Source organism: Poecilia formosa, unplaced genomic scaffold (genome assembly GCF_000485575.1).
Source record: "Poecilia formosa unplaced genomic scaffold, Poecilia_formosa-5.1.2 Scaffold57, whole genome shotgun sequence".
Taxonomy (NCBI): Eukaryota; Metazoa; Chordata; class Actinopteri; order Cyprinodontiformes; family Poeciliidae; genus Poecilia; species Poecilia formosa.
Genome location: NW_006799996.1, coordinates 739,602 through 758,710, shown reverse-complemented (window position 1 = coordinate 758,710; position 19,109 = coordinate 739,602). Strand labels below are relative to the sequence as shown.

The window sequence follows — 19,109 nt, the reverse complement described above, 5'->3', positions numbered from 1 at the left end:
ATCCTAGGCATAAACTAGGATGTATGTCTACTGTAAAGAAAAGCTAGAATCTTTCATTCTTCTTCCAAAATAGACTTAATATGTATTTATTTTTTGTGAAGTAAACTTGTACTTTAAACTGTATTACCAAAAATAAAAAGAGCTGTTAAGCTCTAATAATTTAACAGGACCTATCAAATAATCTTTTGTCATAACGTTTCTGAAAAGAATAAATACTTACTGCTGCTTTGAAGATGTTTTGTATGTTTTGTAGAATACGGTGTTAACGCTTGCGACTCGGAAGTCCGCCATCTTTGTTCTGATCGGCATACAGACATTCGGCTATTTTTGTCCTGCGCAATAACCAACAGATGCAAAATCAACATTGCAGTTTCTTATATAAGAGTTACGGGAAAGATACAGATACAGGGAAGTGTGTTATAGTCGAATCAAGCCGAAAAATCTCAAATATCACTCAAATCTTCAAAGCTTCCTCCTAGTCGAAGGACGCGTTGACGCGTTTCTCTCGCGTCATCGTCGAGGGAAACGTTGACGCTGATAATTTTATTAATTTATTTATTCGTAATTTATTTGCCTCGTTAATATAATAAGTATCTACGCTAGTCGTTGTCTTTCTTCGAGCAATAAAAGAGTTACAGATTTTAAAAAGACTCGACATAGTTCGTTTTCTGGAACGGAAGTGATAGTTGCTTAGCAACTAAATACGTCTTGTGCTGACGTTCACTAATGGTTGTCAAAATTCGTTTTCGCTTGAACTAAAGGTAAGTCGTGCTCGTGATATCGGCGATATTATCTCCCTTACAACGTTTACATTTCATTTCTAAATGATGAAGCATAAAATTTCTACCGACGTCATGTCTTTACCCATAAAAGTTGACCTATAGCTGCCGGATTTTAGCTCACGACGCAGTGACAGCTAGCGTTAGCTGACTTTAACCTAACCTAGCATAAACGATACACAGTGTTGTTGCTATAAAATTTATAAACATGATCAAAGCTAGCTTGGCATCTCTTTGTTTTTCTATACCAGGTCATATTAATCCTTTCACAATGATGTTCTTCACGCAACTGTTTACGTCCAAAAGAGGTCCTTTAGCCAAAATTTGGCTGGCAGCGCACTGGGAGAAGAAGCTTACCAAGGCCCATGTGTTTGAATGCAACTTGGAAACATCCATCAGAGACATCCTTTCCCCTAAAGTACCACTTACTTCCTAAAAATACATATCTACACCTTTTAGAATGAAATGTATCCATTTGTTAAATCCAGTTAATTTGGAGTAACTTAAACAGCTGATTATAAAAATGTGAATCTGATTTTCTTCTAGATGAAAATTGGTTTGAGGACTTCTGGTCATCTTCTTCTTGGCGTGGTCAGAATCTACTCCAGGAAGACAAAGTATCTCCTTGCAGACTGCAGTGATGCCCTGGTCAAAATTAAAATGGCATTCAGGCCAGGTAACAATTACTTGTACTTTTTTGCATATTTTCTGTGTTTCATTTTTTTATTTGTAGTAATACATTTAAAAAGTTGAAGTTCCAAGAAATTGTCAGAGTTTCTATGTAATCTGGAAAAGTAAAATAGTGTTTAACTAAAAGTAAAATCGTGTTTAATTTTTACAGCTCAGGGTTAGTATGAAAGACACAAAATAATGTATAAAGATTTTGGGGAGATTTTCAGACTTATCTGTTTTTGACCCATTTTTTAAACTAAGAATCTGAATTTCCACCATAACTTGGACAAAATTACTATGAAATCAACCTGTTCTTTTTCAAGTTTTTATTTTAAAATTCCACACACACAAAAGAACACCTCTAAAAACGTCATATAAAGGTATTAGAAACAAGGGTAAGCCTTGTAATGTTTAAACAAGGTTTATTATAAAACACTATTTTTCAAAGTAGTGTTTCTTACTGCTTTATATATTTTTGTCTTATTTACCTACATGCAGCGTGTATTTTATTATGGTGTTTGGAGCTAAACCCTGACCACTGCTGTTACATCATATCTGTTTTTATTTGCTAAAAATTGGTTATAGAATTTTTTGGTTATAGAAATACCAAGCAAAAATTTAGTTTTTATTTACAGAAAACGAGAAATGGTCAAAATAAGAAAAAAGATGCTGAGCTTTCAGATCTCAAATAAAGCAAAGAAATCAAGTTCATATTCATTTAGAAACAACAAAACTAATGTTTTAACTCAGGAAAAGTTCAGGAATCAAGATTTGGTGGAATAACCAGAAGGATTTCAATGGGGTTCGGTGCAGTGGGCTCTTCATTTTACATTCATTTGTAAACTCATAATATGTGCAGGCTATAATTTTAAAAAATAATAAATAAGTCCTATTTTTTATGATTGTTTTATTCTTGCTGAATTATAAACATTAAATTTTTTTATGTTTCAATACTGTTTTTAATTGAAATAATTAAATAATGCATTAATCGATTAATTGATGCATTAATTGATTAATGCATCGATGTTGCATTAGATTAATGCAACGATTGATGTTGTTTTTTATGTCAATATTCCAGGTCAGACTGATATGCCTGTGGAAGGGCTTGAGGCGACAGTGAAGGCGATCACTCTGGTAGAAGACTTCACCGCCTTTGACACGCCACTGCCTCTGCCCAGGTGACAGCTCAGGCTCCACAAACACTCACCTCCAATATGTTCTCCAATTCTCCTGGAAACGTTTCTAATCCCCATGGAAACGATTTCAGATTGATTAATCAACAGTACCTGATTCTGATTTAAATGTTCTCCTTCATTTTTGATCGTCTAAGTGACATCGATGTGGACCATGTGTCCCTCAACCAGTGTCGCTCAGAGGATATCACTCTGAAAGAGGATTTCGGACATCAGTTTTTGAACTTTCAAGACATCGGTGAGAGAAAGATTGTTTTCATCCTCCTCCAGAGTTTGATGTTTATAGTAGTTTTATCATTTTTAGTTTCTGTTAATAAGGCAGGATCCATTTTTTTGACACCACATTTCCTAGGGCAAAGCTGCTTCTCATTTAGTCTTTGTCTCTTTTCGCTCTTTCTGACATGTAGGAGATGAGTTACAGAGCCAAGCAAACACACTGCTGGACCAAAGCTTTGATGACTTTTCAGCACATAGAGACGGATTTGGCGATGAGGAGAACGAATTTGACATACTTGGTAGGTCGAATTAATTAAGCTCCTTTTTGTTCTTAAATCTAATGAATTAAAAAGCTCAGCATTTTTTCCAACTCTTTCCCTTGTTTTGTTAAAGCTGCAGTGTGTAATGTTTATAATAAGTATTTTTTTAATATATTTGTTAAATTTGTCACCATGTCCTGACAGTTTGTAATTAACCAGATAATCTGTGAAAACATTGATCTCCTCCACCGTCTCTTTGAGCTACTATTGAGAAACACACTGTCCAAGAACAACCAATCAGAGGGTGTTATTGCTGTCAATCATCCTCATGTGCTCACTGCTAAATGTGCTAATGCTGCAGAAACAACTTGTGATTACAGGAAAACTGTTTATCCGCCATTTTCGGTGGGCTTGGTCTCTTAATTTTTTACAGAGCTATGTGTGACAGCTTAAACAAATATGTAAATAATGTTTTTTTTTTTTTTTTAAGTTACTGCAGCTTTAATGTTTATTTCCATTAAAGGTAACAGTTTGTCATAGATTAAAGGGATCTGCTGCTTCTTGGTTTCCCTTCAGACTTCCTGACAAACCCCATCGATCAGATTGAAACCCAGAGTTTCATCCAGGAAGAGCTGCAAAGTGAAAATAAAGAAGGTTCTCCAGTTCAGGATGATGAACCTCACATGGGTGACGATGTTTTACAAAACAGCACTTTTATGTCTGGAACAAACTCTGTGGGTTTTCATGTGTGTGATGGTCGTGTTTCTCCTGGTGTTTTCCAGACGTCGACCTCGGCTTTCCTGAGGAGACGGTAACTGAAATCACTCTGCTGATCAACGATGAGGACGCTTTCGCTTTAGAACCCGTTCCCATCACGCGTAAGCAAACGCCTCAAACTGGGATCCTCCATTTCCCAGTGATCATTAAGGAGTCAGCTGAGATGTTGCGATGGCTGGGTCTGTCGCAATAAATCAATTATAAAACTAGCTCTGTAATTTCTATTTGTTTTATCATTTTTCTCTTTTCTTTCTAACTAAAACTGGATGATAAAACTCTTCAGTCTGATACTTTGGTCTCAACATTCCCTTTTTTTAAATTACAATTTAATTTACAGAGATTTCATAATTCATTTTGTTTTTCCTGTTGTTTTGTTTTTTTATTTTGGATATTTAAAACATCTCCCAGTTCCAGTGTTAAATATTCATCAGAATCTAAAGTTTAGTGATTTTTCAGAATGTGTTGTTGCCATTATCATTTTATCACTTAAAAATGTCCCAAAGTAACAATATTATCGTTTATCGCAATAACTTCTGGGATGATTTATCGCCCAGCAATATTTGTTATTGTGACAGACGTGGCGATCGCAACTATTATTACAAATTCAGTCATTTTTCGCGGACTTATAATTTTCACAAGTCATCGCAATTTTGCTCGCTAATAACTTAACCATTTTCTTTCATTTCTGACCAATCACTGCAACTTGGCTGAACTTTGACCAATCCGCTTTTCCTTTTTCTAATCTAACTTCCTGTTTCATGACGTCTCTTGAGAACCAAACCTGCAGGATTATGCTAAACTGTAAAAATTGTTGTTTTTTTGTTGTTTTTTTTTTTTTTGCAAAAAAACACTTCAATATGCTCTGTAGCAGTGTTTTTAAAGGGACGGCCACCAGGAGGCGCTACAGGGCCTCTGAAAACTTGAGGGAAGATGTGAAAAAAATGGCAAAAATAAAGATTTTTGCTCAATTTCTTTATATAATTTCTTTATATCAAAGTATATTTTTTTTATTTAAAATATCTAATCTATATTTAAATTATAAAATAAATGTTCATCTTGGCCAACTAAAATCAGAAGGAATGAGGCAGCATTTCTGCTAAACAAATATAATAATTATTGAGAATTAAGGAGAAAAAACTTACTAAACTTTGATATTTCTTTACATATTTTGAAGCCCAGTTCTATTGGACTGACTTCTACTGTTTATCCAGTTAATGTTAATTTTAATGACCAATATTAAATTCTTCTTTTGGCAGTTCTTCAGGATGTGATTTTATTGTATTGATGCTGATATTTCAAGAAGCTACTTGGTAATGTTATGTGCACTTTAAATATTAATTATGTTAAAATCCTTTTTTGGATACTTAAGTGCAGCAATTTGAACTGTTTTGTAAAAATAAAGCTTAAAAAACTCAACTTTTTGAGAGAGGTGCTGCAAAATCAGAAATTTTAATCTGCAACTACCACATAAAAACATTGCAACATCCTGGAGGGACTAAGAAGTCAAACAGCCTTTTTGATTTAAAAAAAAATAATTGTTTTTATTTAAGCAAACGCTGAGAGAAAGCTGGGTAAGAGGAAACGTAAGCTGGTGGTCGACCAGATGAAGGAGCTGAGCAACGACGCCATCAGGGAGCAGATCTCGGATTATTCGGATCTGGTCGCTCCGCTGGACATGGCCCCACCGACGGTGCAGCTCATGCTCTGGAAGGAGAGCGGCGGAGCCGACAAACTCTTCTCCAAACCGTGCTCCACTCTGGTTAATCCACTCATTAAAGAGGTAAAACACAACATGTTTTGTCTTTTACCGTATTAATACCTGGTACCTGTATGTAAATGGATGTTGCCTTCGCAGGTCTTTGCCAAAAGTGTTTTCCAGGTAAAATTTTACAGCGTAGAAGAAGAGGTTGAACAGATGCGGCAAGAGAAACAAAAAGGTACATGAGTCATGCTGATTAATGTGCAAACGCAAGGACAGTCACTGAAACGCCTGATGAAGATGCATAAAAGCCTTAAAATAAATGCATTTTCTTATTGCAATCCGCTGCAGAAACACAGAATCTGTTTTCTAGTTTCTAGAGCAAATATCTTGAAATAAGACAAAACTGTCAAGTTACTTTTCAGCAAGTAACTTGACAGTTACTTGCATACTTGACATAATATTTTGTTTTAAGTCAATAATTCTTGAATATTGATGAAAAAGTGCTAGTTGCTCTGGCAAATTATTTCACTTTTAACATGGGAAAAATGTAAAATGTCATAAAGTGAAAACATGTTTATACGTTCCTAACTCTGTAAGTCTTTTATGTAAAATGTTTCGGTTGCAGGAGAAAACGCCCTTTTATTAACCCTTCAGACTAACAGACCCATCAAAACTGTCAGATTATCCTCAAAAATAGTCCAAATAGTTTGAATGTGTTTTTATTTTTCGTTCTTTCCTTCTTTCAGAAAGATTCTGTCATGTTTATGTTTTTGAGTAAGAATAGAAAGTTTTGCTGTTTTGCTTTTCAATTTTTCACGTTTATCCAAAAGAAAAAGACATAAAACTTCAGATAACTAACAAACGAGATGTTAACATACATGGAAAAACATCTGAGTGTAGCAGAAAACTGTCAGTATTCAAGACGTAGACAGAAAAAAAGGAGTAAATTTCTGCAAAAAACTCAGAAATGATGAGATCAGAAGTTCTCTAGAAAAATACAGGAAACTCTGTGAGCTCCATGTCGAAAATGTTCAAGAAAAAACCTCAGAATCTTTTACATTAACTTCATAAATTTTCAAGAAAAAACTTGGAATTTTGAGGTTCTTTTTTTTCTTGTAGAAAATGTTCAAGAAAAAACCTCAGAATCTTTTACATTAACTTCATAAATTTTCAAGAAAAAACTTGGAATTTTGAGGTTCTTTTTTTTCTTTTTTTTTTAGAAAGTTTCTGAGATTAACCCCAAAATTTCTGAGATTTTTGATGGAAACTTTTGCCTTTTTTTTTGTTTTTTATCTGCAGTGATCCCAATTTTTGCTGTACATTTGTGAGATAAGGGGAAACAAATCCCTCATTGACCACCAGGGGGCTCTGCATGTTTTAAAACATTTTATAAAATATTTTTCCAGCAGATTTGTTGTTTTTTTTCTACCTGTTCTGATTGGTTTCATTGCAGCTCAGGGAGACATCAGCTCCCTCTTCACAGGCGACGCCAGTGTGGGAGATTCATCTGCAAACACTGAAGTAACTCACAACACTGAGCTGATGGCCTTTGACCTCATGAATGACAATCAGGAGATGTATTCTGCCGTCCTCCATGTAAGCTCTAACAGGAAGTATCACCTGAAAATGTGAGGAATGTCGTGGTTTTTTACTCCTTTGTGATCTGTGTCTGTCAGGATGAACTCAGCGTAGATATCGCTCATCCCGACCTGCCGTCAGAGGACTCCATGTTTGTCCATCCCTCTGATGTGGAGCAACGCACTCAGTCAACTTCTCTCCACACACAGGTGCTTACGAGGAAACAGACGCTTCCTATCGCTTTTCTCCTCCTGCTGGCCTCCTCTCCGGCTCTAAATAACTGAAATGTCTGAAAATAGCTGGTAGTGAAGCTTTAGTCTGTCGGCTCCTAACAGATGGCAGGTGTTAATTTTCCCCTGCTGGCTGGACGATGTGTGCAGCATCCCTGATTAAAAACATGGTGCTTTTCCAACCTACAGTCTCTGCTGGGGAGCCAGGACTTTGAGGAGAGGAGAATAACTAGGAGAGCAATGAAGCTTCTGAACAACCTGAAGGTAAAAGGCCTGCTACTGAAAAATAACAAAACTACAGGTGAAAAAATAGCTGACAGGAAAATAAAATGTTATTATAGATCCAAAACATAAAAAAGGTTCCCTTATTAAAATAAAAACATCCAATTATTTTCTGTTTTGTTGACAAATTTCTCTTGATTTGTAGTTATGGGCCGAATAAAATCATTTAAAGGGCCACGATTGGCCCCTGGGCCACACCTTCGTCACCCTTACACAGAGATACCCAAAAATTATACCGAAGTAAAAACAGCTCTACTTGACCATATTTTAACCCAAGGAAAAAAGTATTTGGTAAAAAGTCTACTCAAGTATTCATCAAATTATCAATCATTCAATATTTAAAAATGATGTAATCAGACGGACCAAAATATAAAGTTAAATAAAAAGTAACAAAATCAGGGAAATAAAAAAATTATCTTTTTTTTTTTTTTTCAATAAAAAACTTTATCAAAAGCTGCAAGTGTGAGTCTGTGTCAGTGGGTAAAACGTTCAGAAAATTTAGTAGAAAGTACAGAGTGGTAAAAATACTCCTAAAAGTAAATTTTGTCAAAAAAAAAGTTACTCAAGTAAATGTAACTAGTTACTGCCCAACTCTGTTAAATGTACATTAACACATTTTATTCAAAACTGACAGTTTTTTTGTTTTGTTTTGTTTTGTTTTTGTTTTTTTTTTGAGGATTTTGCTACACAAAAATTATTTCTGCCTTATTTTTCCCCAGGAATGTAACGACTATTACAAAAACGGACTGAAACGACACCTGAAACCAATAAAAACCAATCAGAACTGATCTGATGGATGTGTTTGCGTTTTGTTTCTGCAGCACAGCCACGGCGGCGCCGGAGATCCCGCCTTCAGCCTGCTGTCGCTCTGCAGAGGAAACACTCGATCGCAGGCTGCAGCCACTTTCTTGTCTCTGCTGGTTCTGAAAAAGCAACAAATCGTGGTTCTGCACCAGCCGGGCCCATACCTGGACGTCTCTGTGGCCCCCGGGCCCAAATTCTACACCTGAAGCGGTTCTGGTTGTTTGGAGTAGAAGCCGTTTGGTCACAGCAAGCTCATTTCAGTTGTATGAAACTGGTGTTGGCCTGTTTCTGAGAGAGAAAGTATTTATTTTTTATCGTTCTTTGTATTTTGTAACTTATTTCAGCTGCTGGTTTTTTACATTCCCACCTGTTTGGTTCACGTCTTGTTCGAATGTCACCTGCATGTCGGAGCAGCTCCATCCCAGGTGTGATTCATTTAACCTGAGAGAGAAAACCAAGGTGAAAACTTACTATGTAAAACATATATAAAATAATTCTCACACCTGTGAAGTTTGATGACAGGTTTGTTGTGTAATTTAAATATTTTGTCCGTGCCAACAAAGTTTTAATTTTCTGAAAGCTAAAATCATCAAAGTTATAAGAAATAAGGGCTTGGAATATTTACTCTTTACGCACCGAGTCTAAAAAATAGCTTCAGTTTCTGAAATGAGTAACAAAAAGCATTTATTTTCACAATGTTCTACTTTTTTGAGATGTAAATGCCTTAAAATTAAATCAAAGGAAGGAAGCAAAACAAAACCAGGTACAGAGTGCAGAGAAACACATTTTTTCAGAAACCTGACGTTTTGGTTGTATGTAATATTCTAATTTTCTGAGACATTAAATGAATAGATTATTTATTATCTACATTTCGCTGTAGCAAGTGATTCACACGTTGCATGATTTACGTCAGAAATCAAATGAAAGTAGAAAAAAACATGGAAGAACGTGTAATTTTAGGCTAAACTAAAATGTAATTGATGTAATCAATTCACAAGTTAATTTACCAAATGTTTTCTCCACATCACAAGTGAAATTTTATTCCTTCCTCTAAATGCAACCTGTTCATCTCGTGATCTCAAGAAAACAAAGCTTGTTTTCTCAAGATTAACTTAACTCAAAAACTTAATTTGAGGGGGGGAAAAATGGGGGAAAGTATATATGTGGAAAACAAGAAATGAACTCAATATCTTGAGAAAAACATTGGAGAAATTATTTATCTAGAAAATACAGGAAGTTAAGTGATTATCTCAAGAAAACTATTTGAAAGCTAAATTGTTTCAAGAAAATCATTGAGAAATTAATTTTAACTCGAGAAAACCATTGTTAAATTAACTCGAGATAACAAGTTAATAATGAAAATTAACTCGTTATCTCCAGTAAACGTAAAATTAAGACATTATCTCGAGAAATCAAGACAAAGTATTTGTGGATAATGTGAAATTAACTCATTATCTCTAGATAACCAGTGGAGATTAACTCCTTGAGAAAACCATCAAGAATTTAAGTCGTTATGAGAAAATAGTTGTCATCTAATAACGATGTTATTAACCATCGTTAAGGAGGTATAAGGAGTTAATAATGGAAATTAAGTCGCTATCTCTAGAAAGCCAATAGAAATTAACTCCTTATCTTTAGAAAACCACCAAGAAATTAAGTCATCTCTGGAAACCCAGTGGGAATTTAACTCCTTATCTTGAGAAATCAGGGATTTAAGTCGTTATTGCGAGAAATTGATCTCTAGAAAACCATTGTTATTAACCGTCATTAAGGAGTTAATAATGGAAATTAAGTCGCTATCTCTAGAAAACCATCAAGAGAAAAATGTGAAAAACGTCCACTCGGCTGCCGTAGACTCTATGTGTGTTTGAATCTATATAATATGCGTTTCACTCAATTAAATAAGCGATAAAACTATATTATTGTACTTTTTTTTAGATCCTTCCTAATATGTTTTCAGGCTGAGTGTTTTATCGGGTCTGGGTTGTGAGCGGCTGCTCCGCGTGTCTTGCGGGGATGTTGCGGGTCTCCAGATGAGGCGTGATGAGTCCCTCCTGTCACTTTAAGAAGCAGCAATGCAGCAGCGGCTCTCGCCTCATTTCGTCTCGGTGCTTCATGGCTACAGGATGGACTCTCATCAGCACCGCCAGCACCTCTTCTTCCTGCTGCCGCCGGGGACCATGAAGTCGGGCCGGAACCGAGGCTCTTCCGCGGTACCGAACCGGTACTGTTTCACCAGCACAGGTAGAACCCGTCCGCCTCCGAGCTCCACCTTTCCATCCGCTGTAAATAGGACACTGCTGAGTCTGGGTTCGTTTTATTTGCTAAGATAGAAAGTAGATTCTGGCTGATTGAATCTCTCTTGTGCGGGGACTTGTTTATTTTTTTATTTTTTTATTTATTTCTTATCGTTTTAATTTATGTAAAATTATTTCCTGCGTGTGACAGACGGGAGGGATTCGCTGCTGACATTTTAATCGCTGCATCATTTGAACCTGAAGCGGTCTGGTTTCATCCTCCTCCACACTTACGTAAGGTGATTGCGTATTTCTCACCAGCTCTTTTCCACTTGTTGCGCAAAGCAGAGCAGAGCTTCGTCCTAGAAAAGGAGGATGTAGGACGGCGAGGAGAAGCAGGCTCTTCTCCTCCAGACCGGGTCTTCATCAGCTTTATGAAACTTTGCTGAGATCCGGCAAGTTCTGAGGAAAATGGCGACATTTTGTGCTCATTTCAGATAAATATTTCTCTTTAAGTTCATTGTTTACACTCTGCTGTGCTTAGTTTTACAAAAATGTACGATATTTCTGACTTGTTTGAGTTATTCACAATAAAATAAATGTTTTTATAGAAGTAGCAGAAGTGAAGTTATGCCTCATTTGTAGTTCTTTGCAAAAAATAAAATAATTCAGAGCCCTTTAATTTCTCAACAACAAAAACGGTAATGTAGTAGAAAACTTTAGAAAAACAAATGATCTGAGAAGTTTTTGTGCATTTTTATTCAGTCATATTTACTCTCATAAAATCTAGTGAAATTAATTTTCTTGTTTCCTGTCACCCTTACATAAAATAAGATGTAATTAGTTGGAATTAGTATGTGTAAGTGAAGGATTAATTTATATTTTTTATGATAATTGTGTTGTAGTTTAATTGTTTTTGGTATTTATTGTTTGTATTGATTTAATTTTTGTATTAATTAAATTTGTGTAAGGACAACAGATGACTTAAAGCCTTTTGGCTAATTCTGCCGTGTTTACAGAAATGTGAATTAATGTTGCATTGTCCCTTCCAATTAAACTAAATTAACATTTTTTAGAATATTACTAAATTCAATGCTTGTTGCACTTAACTGCTTCAGATCATTAAGAAAATCCAAAATAGACAAAGATAAGCTGAAGAAATAAAAACATTATATTTTCAAATGATTTTATTTATTAAGCGAGAAATCCAAACCACCTTCTCTCTGAAAAAAGTAAACATCTCTTAAAGTTAGTAACTTTTGTCTGACATAAACATTTCCAATAATGTTTAATGGACGAATTTTCTGCTGAATCGCTTTAATCCATAACATCTGAGGGTTTCTGAGCCTGAAAGGACACCATGCCAGGCCGAGCCTCAGGGGGATTTAAACCTGAACTGGGTCACTGAAAAACCTTCAGTTTAATTTATTTATTGAGCCATCCAGAGGTGAACTGGCTCTGTGTCGTCGTCCTGCTGGACAACCAAAGTGTTCTTGAGTTTAAGGTCAAAAATTGACAGATTTCCATTCTTTGCTCCATTAATTTCAGCAAATCCTGCCGTTATGATGTTCTTTTTCTGAAAAACAGAATGAATTAAAACAACCATACCACACACTCAGGCATAAGAGATATTTACAGTGTCAACTTCACCTGGAAAACGACTACACTGCAAAAACGCAAAATCTTACTATTTTGGTCAAGTTTTGAGTGCAAATATCTTACTACGGTAGAAACAGGAAAAGAAAAAGTAACTTTCAGCAAAATATAGGAGCTTGTTCGAAGTCAGTAATTCCTTAATATTCATGAAAAAGTACTAGTTCCACTTATAAGGCATTTTTGCCATGTTATAAGTGAAATAATCTGCCAGTAGTAATTAAAAGTTCTTTGTCTAAAGAGCAAGTGATGGAAATAACGGCATACTACTTTAAAACAAAGATGCATTTCAATGAATAAAACTATAACAGAGTTGAAAAAATGCACTACCAGCCCAAAATAAATTAAAATACTCTTTCACACTTCTGAGTTAATAATTAGGACAATGATATATTGTTTGCAACTTATATAGCTCATTTAATGCATATGTCCATTAAAGTTTGTTTTAATTTTTGAGAAAAGGTTTATCCAAGATTTGTTTCTTTTTCCTGCTCTCTGTTTGCGAATTAATGATGAAATTTGTTAAATGAAGCGAAACGTTTTATTTAGGTCTGGACAATAACTCAGTAACAATATATGTACCCATAATTAATATCAACAGATGATATATCTGGAAGGATATTCAGGATATAGAAAATTCACTGAACTCTAATCCAGAACCGCACAGCATTCTGGGAAATGTAGGCAGAGGAAAGACTTGAGCTTCTCAACCTCCCAAAGCCAGATAAGTTAGTGGGACCAACTAACTCACTCATTCTTTGGTTGCCTAGCAACGACCTGTGGAGTAACTGATGCAGCAGCAGTTTAAGGTTCCGCCATTTTGCCTCATAACTGCTTAAAAAAAAGCAACACCGTGGAGAGAAAGCTGTGGTTAAACAGGAAAGGTCACCTCAGACATTTAAAACAAAAAATATTCAATAATTGATACTGGATATGAAACACTTTTATGTTTTCAGCCATATTGTTCAGCCCTAATTTTATTACATAACTCAAATCCTAATCCAAGAGAAGGTTAGCAGTAGCGGTGATCCATCTGTTTCTAACAGTAACGATAAAAAGCAAGTAAATGTCTCTGCCAACCTCCAGTAATCAGACTGTCGTGTTGTTCTTCTGTCAGTATTCGTTGAATCATGTTTATTTTCAGCTCTGCTGCAGAAGGACAGCCCAGGCTGTGAACTCACTGGTCCTCTTTGTGTCCTCGCAGAAAGAAGGCTTTATTTCCTGCTAATATCTTTCCTAAGGGGTCAGACTGTTGTCACTGGGTTACAGTGAATATATACACAGAGCAGATCATTTAGGGCAGAATTCGTCCTCTTTTGGGATTCATCTGGCTGGATTTGAGCTTGTCTCTGATTATGTAATGTACTTATTTTGCTGCCTGCTGCAGTTATTACAGACTGGCTGTGAGGGCTCCCAGCATCCCATTAGCAACAGCACAGACGACCTCGGATTTGCTTTTTCACCCCAAATGTCTCTCACTCCAAGTCGGAAGTCATCCTCCATTCAGCGCAGGTAATTTTCAGAGTTTCAAGTCTCACTCAGCTGTAACTTTAAAGGGAACACATGCAAAATTTAAACTTTACATGTTTTTATACTTTCATTTGGGTTTCAACTGCTGCTAAAAACAACTCAGGCGCTTAAAAAAACGAGAAAAAAAAAAAAAAAAAACAACCAGCCCTTTTTTGGCAATAAATTAATGTTTTCTATGTCAGGAAAATGAGCCATTTCAAAAACCTCCTGATTGTTAATGCTGCGTTCCAGTTATTTGTTCAGTTTTTAGTTGCAGGCAATACAGGTAAAACAAATTTTAGACGGACTCTTACTTGTCTTTTACAATAGGTGTGTTTCCATTACAGCTCACTACTGTTGATGCGAAGAGCAGCCATATTGAAACGCAAAGCCCACCTTACAAGTTGTAACTGGAGGTAGTTGAACTTGCTCCGTTTCTCAGTGGGAAATCCGACTTGGGGAGGGGGGTCCCAGATGATTTTTCCAACTAGGAAATCAGGATTTCCCAGTTCCAAATACAGCTGGAAGGCAGCATTAGTCACAATCGAGGAGCACTGCGCCGTTACCTAGCAACCCCAGCCAAGTCCAGCCCCGTTACCTAGCAACCCACACTCAGCTCCTGCAAGTTTGGTCAGCTGGTTTTATTGTATAATGGCTGCTGGAAAAGACGAGTGTTTTGTTGTCGACTTACCATCCAGAAAACCACTTTCTGCATTCTTGTTGGTTGTGCAGGAGGCTCCACTTATGCTATTCAAAGATGTGCGGTTGTATAATTGCGATAATTTTTTAAATAAATTGTAACAAACATGTTTTGTATCGTCTACAAACCTTTCCTAACCTGTTTATGGAAGGATAATAAATCACCTTTAAGGCTTTGGAGTAAAGTCTATTTTCCCCTTAAGGCGCTCTGTTGGAACGAGTGGCGGGAGCAGGGGATGTTCCCATAGTGACATGTCCAGCACTTACACCTATCCCGGACGGACGAGGGGTTCTGATGGCAGCCCCACAGCCCGGACCAATCCAAGCACGCCCAGGTGGGTTACTGTTCGGCCGCATGAGCAGAACAAGGGTTTCCAGTTGGAGTGTTAATGAGTTGGTGTGTTAATGAGTTGGTGTGTTAATCAGGTGTTCACCTGTTTGTGCCGATTCAGGCGCCAGACGAAGCACACGGCCTGCATCAACAACCATGGGATCAAAGTCCCGGCGCCGGAGCAGTACCTGACCCCACTGCAGCAGAAGGAGGTCTGCATCCGACACCTGAGGGCCCGGCTGAGGGAGAACGTGGAGCGACTGCAGCACAGGTCCACCAGCCATCCAACCATCCTTTCATCCATCCAACCAATCAACCAACCAACCAGCCAGCCAGCCAGCCAGCCAGCCAGCCAACCATCCATCCATCCAACCAATCATCCATCCAACCCACCAACAAACCAACCAGTCATCCAACCAACCAACCATCCATCCATCCAACCAACCAACCATCCAACCAACCAGCCATCCATCCAATCATCCAGCCATCCAACCAGTCATCCAACCAACCAGTCATCCATCCATCCATCCTCAATTAATCCATCCAACCAACCAACCAACCAGCCATCCATCCATCTACTAATCCATCCTTCTTTACTTCCATCAGTCCATTAATACATCTATTCATCTGTCTGTCCAACAATCCATCCACCCATCTGTCCAACCAACTGCCCATCGATTAATCAATCCATCAATCCGTCCGGCCGTCCATCTGTCTACTAGTCCATCCAGACATCCATTGTTGAGAACGAGAATCTCAATCGATGAATCATAATTTGTATTGACACACGGAGCATAAAATCCGTCCGGCCGTCCATCTGTCTACTAGTCCATCCAGACATCCATCCATTAATCAAGCTATTTTTCCATTTTATGTACATCAAACCATCCATCCATCTTTCATTCATTCATCCATTGTAATAATCCTTCTCTTATTATTTTCCAGGGACTATGAAATAGAAGAGTTGAGGACCCAGCTGAACAAGATGCAGGAAGACTGGATAAAGGAGGAGTGTCACCGCCTGGAGGCCCAGTTAGCTCTGAAGGAGGCCCGTAAGGAGATCCAGCACCTGCACGAAGTGGTGGAGTCGGTCAAATCCAACATTGGCGTCCATGACCAAGACCCTCACGATTATAAGCCATACTCAGGGTTGCAGGCAGTTCGGCCTGGAGGAAAGTCCAGGTCTTGTGGTTGTTCCCCCGCCAGCACCTTGACCCGCGGTTCCACCTTGACTCGCCGGAGCAGCGAGGCTCTGCAAATGGACCGCAACCCTCCAGAACCAAGCGGGGCACCTCGCTCCGCGGAACAAACCCACCTGCTGTTGGAGGCGGCGCGCTTGTCTGAGCAGCTGCCACACCAGGCTCACCACCTCCGGCCTGGACCGGCTGTCTCCCGCTCGGCCACCTGTGAGCATCTGTGCAGTGGCGGCGCCGTGCTGCCCATGTCCCACTCCTGCCACTCCCTCAGCAGCAGCTGCAGGTGTGGCGGACATGCCTACCTCCCGCATCATCACCCGCATCATCACCTGTTCCTTCACTTACCTCAAGAAGAGCCGCCACTTTCAGCAGCAGCAGCAGCAGCACCACCCACCGTCCCGGTCCCAGTCCCGGTCCCGGAGAAGAAACCGGAGGTCCGGTCTCAGGGCTGCAGCCCCACCATGACCTGGCTGAGCGAGGAGAGCAGCACCGAACAGCTGAGCGTCATTTCCACAGGGAAACCAGAAGTCACCCTTTCGGATCCATGGTCAGTGTCAACATCTTTACCTCTGCTGTCCCGTCCAGATCTCCCTCTTGCTGCTGCTGACGAACCTGAGGACATCAGAAAGGTGCTGGCAGGGCCCCACACCCACCAACCCAAGCCAGTAGAGCAACTTCCTGTTAGACAGGAAGCTACTGTACTGGAGTTTGACGAGGACGAAGCAGAGGGAAGTGAGGACAGGCGACCCCCTGAGTTGTCACACTGGAGCCGCTACTTCCTGGTAGACCTTCTGGCTCTGGCGATGCCGGTGGTTCCCACTATGGCGTGGCTGTGCCGGGGGGCACCACAGGAAGTCATGCCCGCCTACCACATTGGCTCCCTGCTGAGAGGCTGCTGTGCTGTGGCCCTCCACTCGCTTCGGCGGCAGGGCGCAGGCCGGGACAGGCCAACCGCTGGCATGAACGGGACAACTTCAGTCTGACTCTTCAAGCCCACTTCTAGATTAACGGGGATCTATTATGCCAAATTAACATTTTTATGCCTCCATTTGGGTCTCAACTGCTTCTAAGAACAACCCAAGCAATTTTAAAAAAAGAACATCCAGCTATTTGACAATAAGGCTACGTTCATATCGCAGCCAAAAGTGACCCAGTTCCGATTTCTTGTCAAATCGGATTTCTTGGCGTGGTCATTCACACTTCCAAATAAATGCAACTTGTATGTGATCTCCAGTGTGAACTACCAGAAAGTGTCCCGCATGCACAGGAGAGGGCGCAATAACGTCACACAGAGAGCGCGTGCAGTGTTTTGCCGACCGCCATTAATAAGAAGTGCTCAGTGTTTGGGGAAGAAAACATGGATGCTAAACACATAAACACATACAACCATCATTTGTATGGTACTACAATCATTCTACATACTACAATCATTTTGACCAAAACTCACACAAAGACACACACAAGCTTTTCTCTCTGTTACAGTTACTATTTTGAAGTTGTTTTCCGACAGGAGCCAGCACATTAACAACTTATTCCTCATTATCGTCCGTCATGGTTGTTGCTTTTCTTCCCAGTTGGGCGTATCAGGACACAGAATAGTGACGTGGACGTTAGGTCGCATTTGAAAAAAATCTAACCTCTATTGTTCCTATGGTTCAGACTGTCATGAAAATATCAGATACAGGTCGCATTACATAAAAAAAAAATGGAATTGGGTCACTCCAGTCTGCAGTGTGAATGCAGCTGAAGTTAACATTTTTAGCCTTTAGAAAACCGTTTCAAAAACCTTCTGTTACCTAGCAACTCCAGCCAAGCTCAGCCCGTTGCCTAGCAACCCAGTCAAAGTTCCAGCACATGGCTACTGGAAAAGACAAGTGCTTTGTTACTGACTTACCAGAAAATATGTTTGTATAATGCTTGAAGACGGTTGTATAATGTCTGTTTGCAGCCATTTTCAAGTGCGAGTGTAAACATTGAGTTGGGGAGCGAGGCCAGCAGCAGCTTGTTTGGATTTAAAATGACAGGAGGCCCTAAAACTGAATAATTATGTGCAAAAATGTAATGAACATGTTTTGTATTGCCCATAGATCTATTCTAACATGTTCAAGGAAGCATAATAGGTCACCTTTAACATCACCAGTCTAATCATCTGCAGATCAACTCTGACTTTTAAATCCCTGCTCCTTGTTGGATGCCTGCTCATTTAGGAATTTTAGGAATTAAATAATTGCGCTTGTAATTCTGCCAGCAGGTTAGTGACTTAGAAAAACAAGAATTAGCTGGAATTGTTTAATTTCTCACATATGCCCTCTGCTTTTGCAATATTAGAGTATTATTGAAAAGTTTAATCAGTTTTTCAGTTCAAAAAGGGAATCTCATCACACAGAATTACATTTTAGGTTTTTTTTCCTCAGATAATGTTTATTATTTTAGGGCTTACAGCAAATGAAAACCCAAAATTCCGTTTCTCAATATTTCATTTGGGATTTATGTTATGGCCTACACCAGAGGTCTGCAACGTTAACAATTGAAAATACATTTTGCCCTCAGTCCAGCTAAATACAGCTTTAGCTCTTCAAATGTTATTGTTTTGAAAAAAGACAACTTCCATTTTTAAAATAAATATTTATTATAGGAAATTTGTTGTACGTTTTAAAGAAGCACAATTTTATTTCCAGTTTTAGATTTTAAAACAAATCAAAATGTGACAATCTTTGCAAACAGAGGATTAATAAATGTAAAGAATATAAACGGCTACTTTCATTCAGTTGTGCAAGTTCAATACAATTATTCTACAGAAAATCTGGAAAAACTACTAAAACTTGCATTTGTTAGTATATTTGATCATTTTTAGCTAAAGTTTTAAAGAGCTTGGTCAGATTGGATTATATTTGTTTTAGTTCATTCTTCATTCTGTTGATCGCTTTCTTTATGGAGATGATGTTTCCAGTTTCCAACAGGATTTTGTACCTGTTCACTCTGATAAAGGTA

General features: G+C 38.4%; 2 protein-coding genes across 2 annotated transcripts; both read left to right on the top strand.

Moving 5' to 3' along the window:
* The first annotated feature begins 654 nt into the window (after window positions 1-654).
* On the top strand, window positions 655-9,003 carry rad21l1 (RAD21 cohesin complex component like 1). The gene is made up of 14 exons (XM_007553544.2): window positions 655-761; window positions 1,031-1,197; window positions 1,326-1,455; window positions 2,530-2,629; window positions 2,782-2,882; window positions 3,052-3,159; window positions 3,697-3,807; window positions 3,903-3,998; window positions 5,448-5,677; window positions 5,753-5,834; window positions 7,053-7,195; window positions 7,276-7,386; window positions 7,597-7,671; window positions 8,511-9,003. Exons 2-14 carry the CDS (start codon window positions 1,051-1,053, stop codon window positions 8,697-8,699), a joined length of 1,623 nt encoding a protein of 540 aa, XP_007553606.1. The 5' UTR covers window positions 655-761; window positions 1,031-1,050; the 3' UTR covers window positions 8,700-9,003.
* A 1,395-nt stretch (window positions 9,004-10,398) lies between these two features.
* Window positions 10,399-17,205, top strand: snpha (syntaphilin a). Its single transcript, XM_007553542.2, has 5 exons — window positions 10,399-10,737; window positions 13,771-13,895; window positions 14,795-14,926; window positions 15,044-15,193; window positions 15,868-17,205. The coding sequence occupies exons 2-5, from the start codon at window positions 13,852-13,854 to the stop codon at window positions 17,099-17,101; spliced, it is 1,560 nt and encodes a 519-aa protein (XP_007553604.1). The 5' UTR covers window positions 10,399-10,737; window positions 13,771-13,851; the 3' UTR covers window positions 17,102-17,205.
* Window positions 17,206-19,109: the final 1,904 nt, after the last annotated feature.

Excerpts from the sequence above, each read along its gene's own strand:
- rad21l1 (XM_007553544.2), top strand. The coding sequence starts at position 1,051 with ATGATGTTCTTCACGCAACTGTTTACGTCCAAAAGAGGTCCTTTAGCC. Across the intron at positions 3,808-3,902 it reads GGATGATGAACCTCACATGG|ACGTCGACCTCGGCTTTCCT; the intron begins GTGACGATGTTT and ends GGTGTTTTCCAG. Across the intron at positions 7,387-7,596 it reads CAACTTCTCTCCACACACAG|TCTCTGCTGGGGAGCCAGGA; the intron begins GTGCTTACGAGG and ends TCCAACCTACAG.
- snpha (XM_007553542.2), top strand. The coding sequence starts at position 13,852 with ATGTCTCTCACTCCAAGTCGGAAGTCATCCTCCATTCAGCGCAG. Across the intron at positions 13,896-14,794 it reads TCATCCTCCATTCAGCGCAG|GCGCTCTGTTGGAACGAGTG; the intron begins GTAATTTTCAGA and ends TTTCCCCTTAAG. Across the intron at positions 15,194-15,867 it reads GTGGAGCGACTGCAGCACAG|GGACTATGAAATAGAAGAGT; the intron begins GTCCACCAGCCA and ends ATTATTTTCCAG.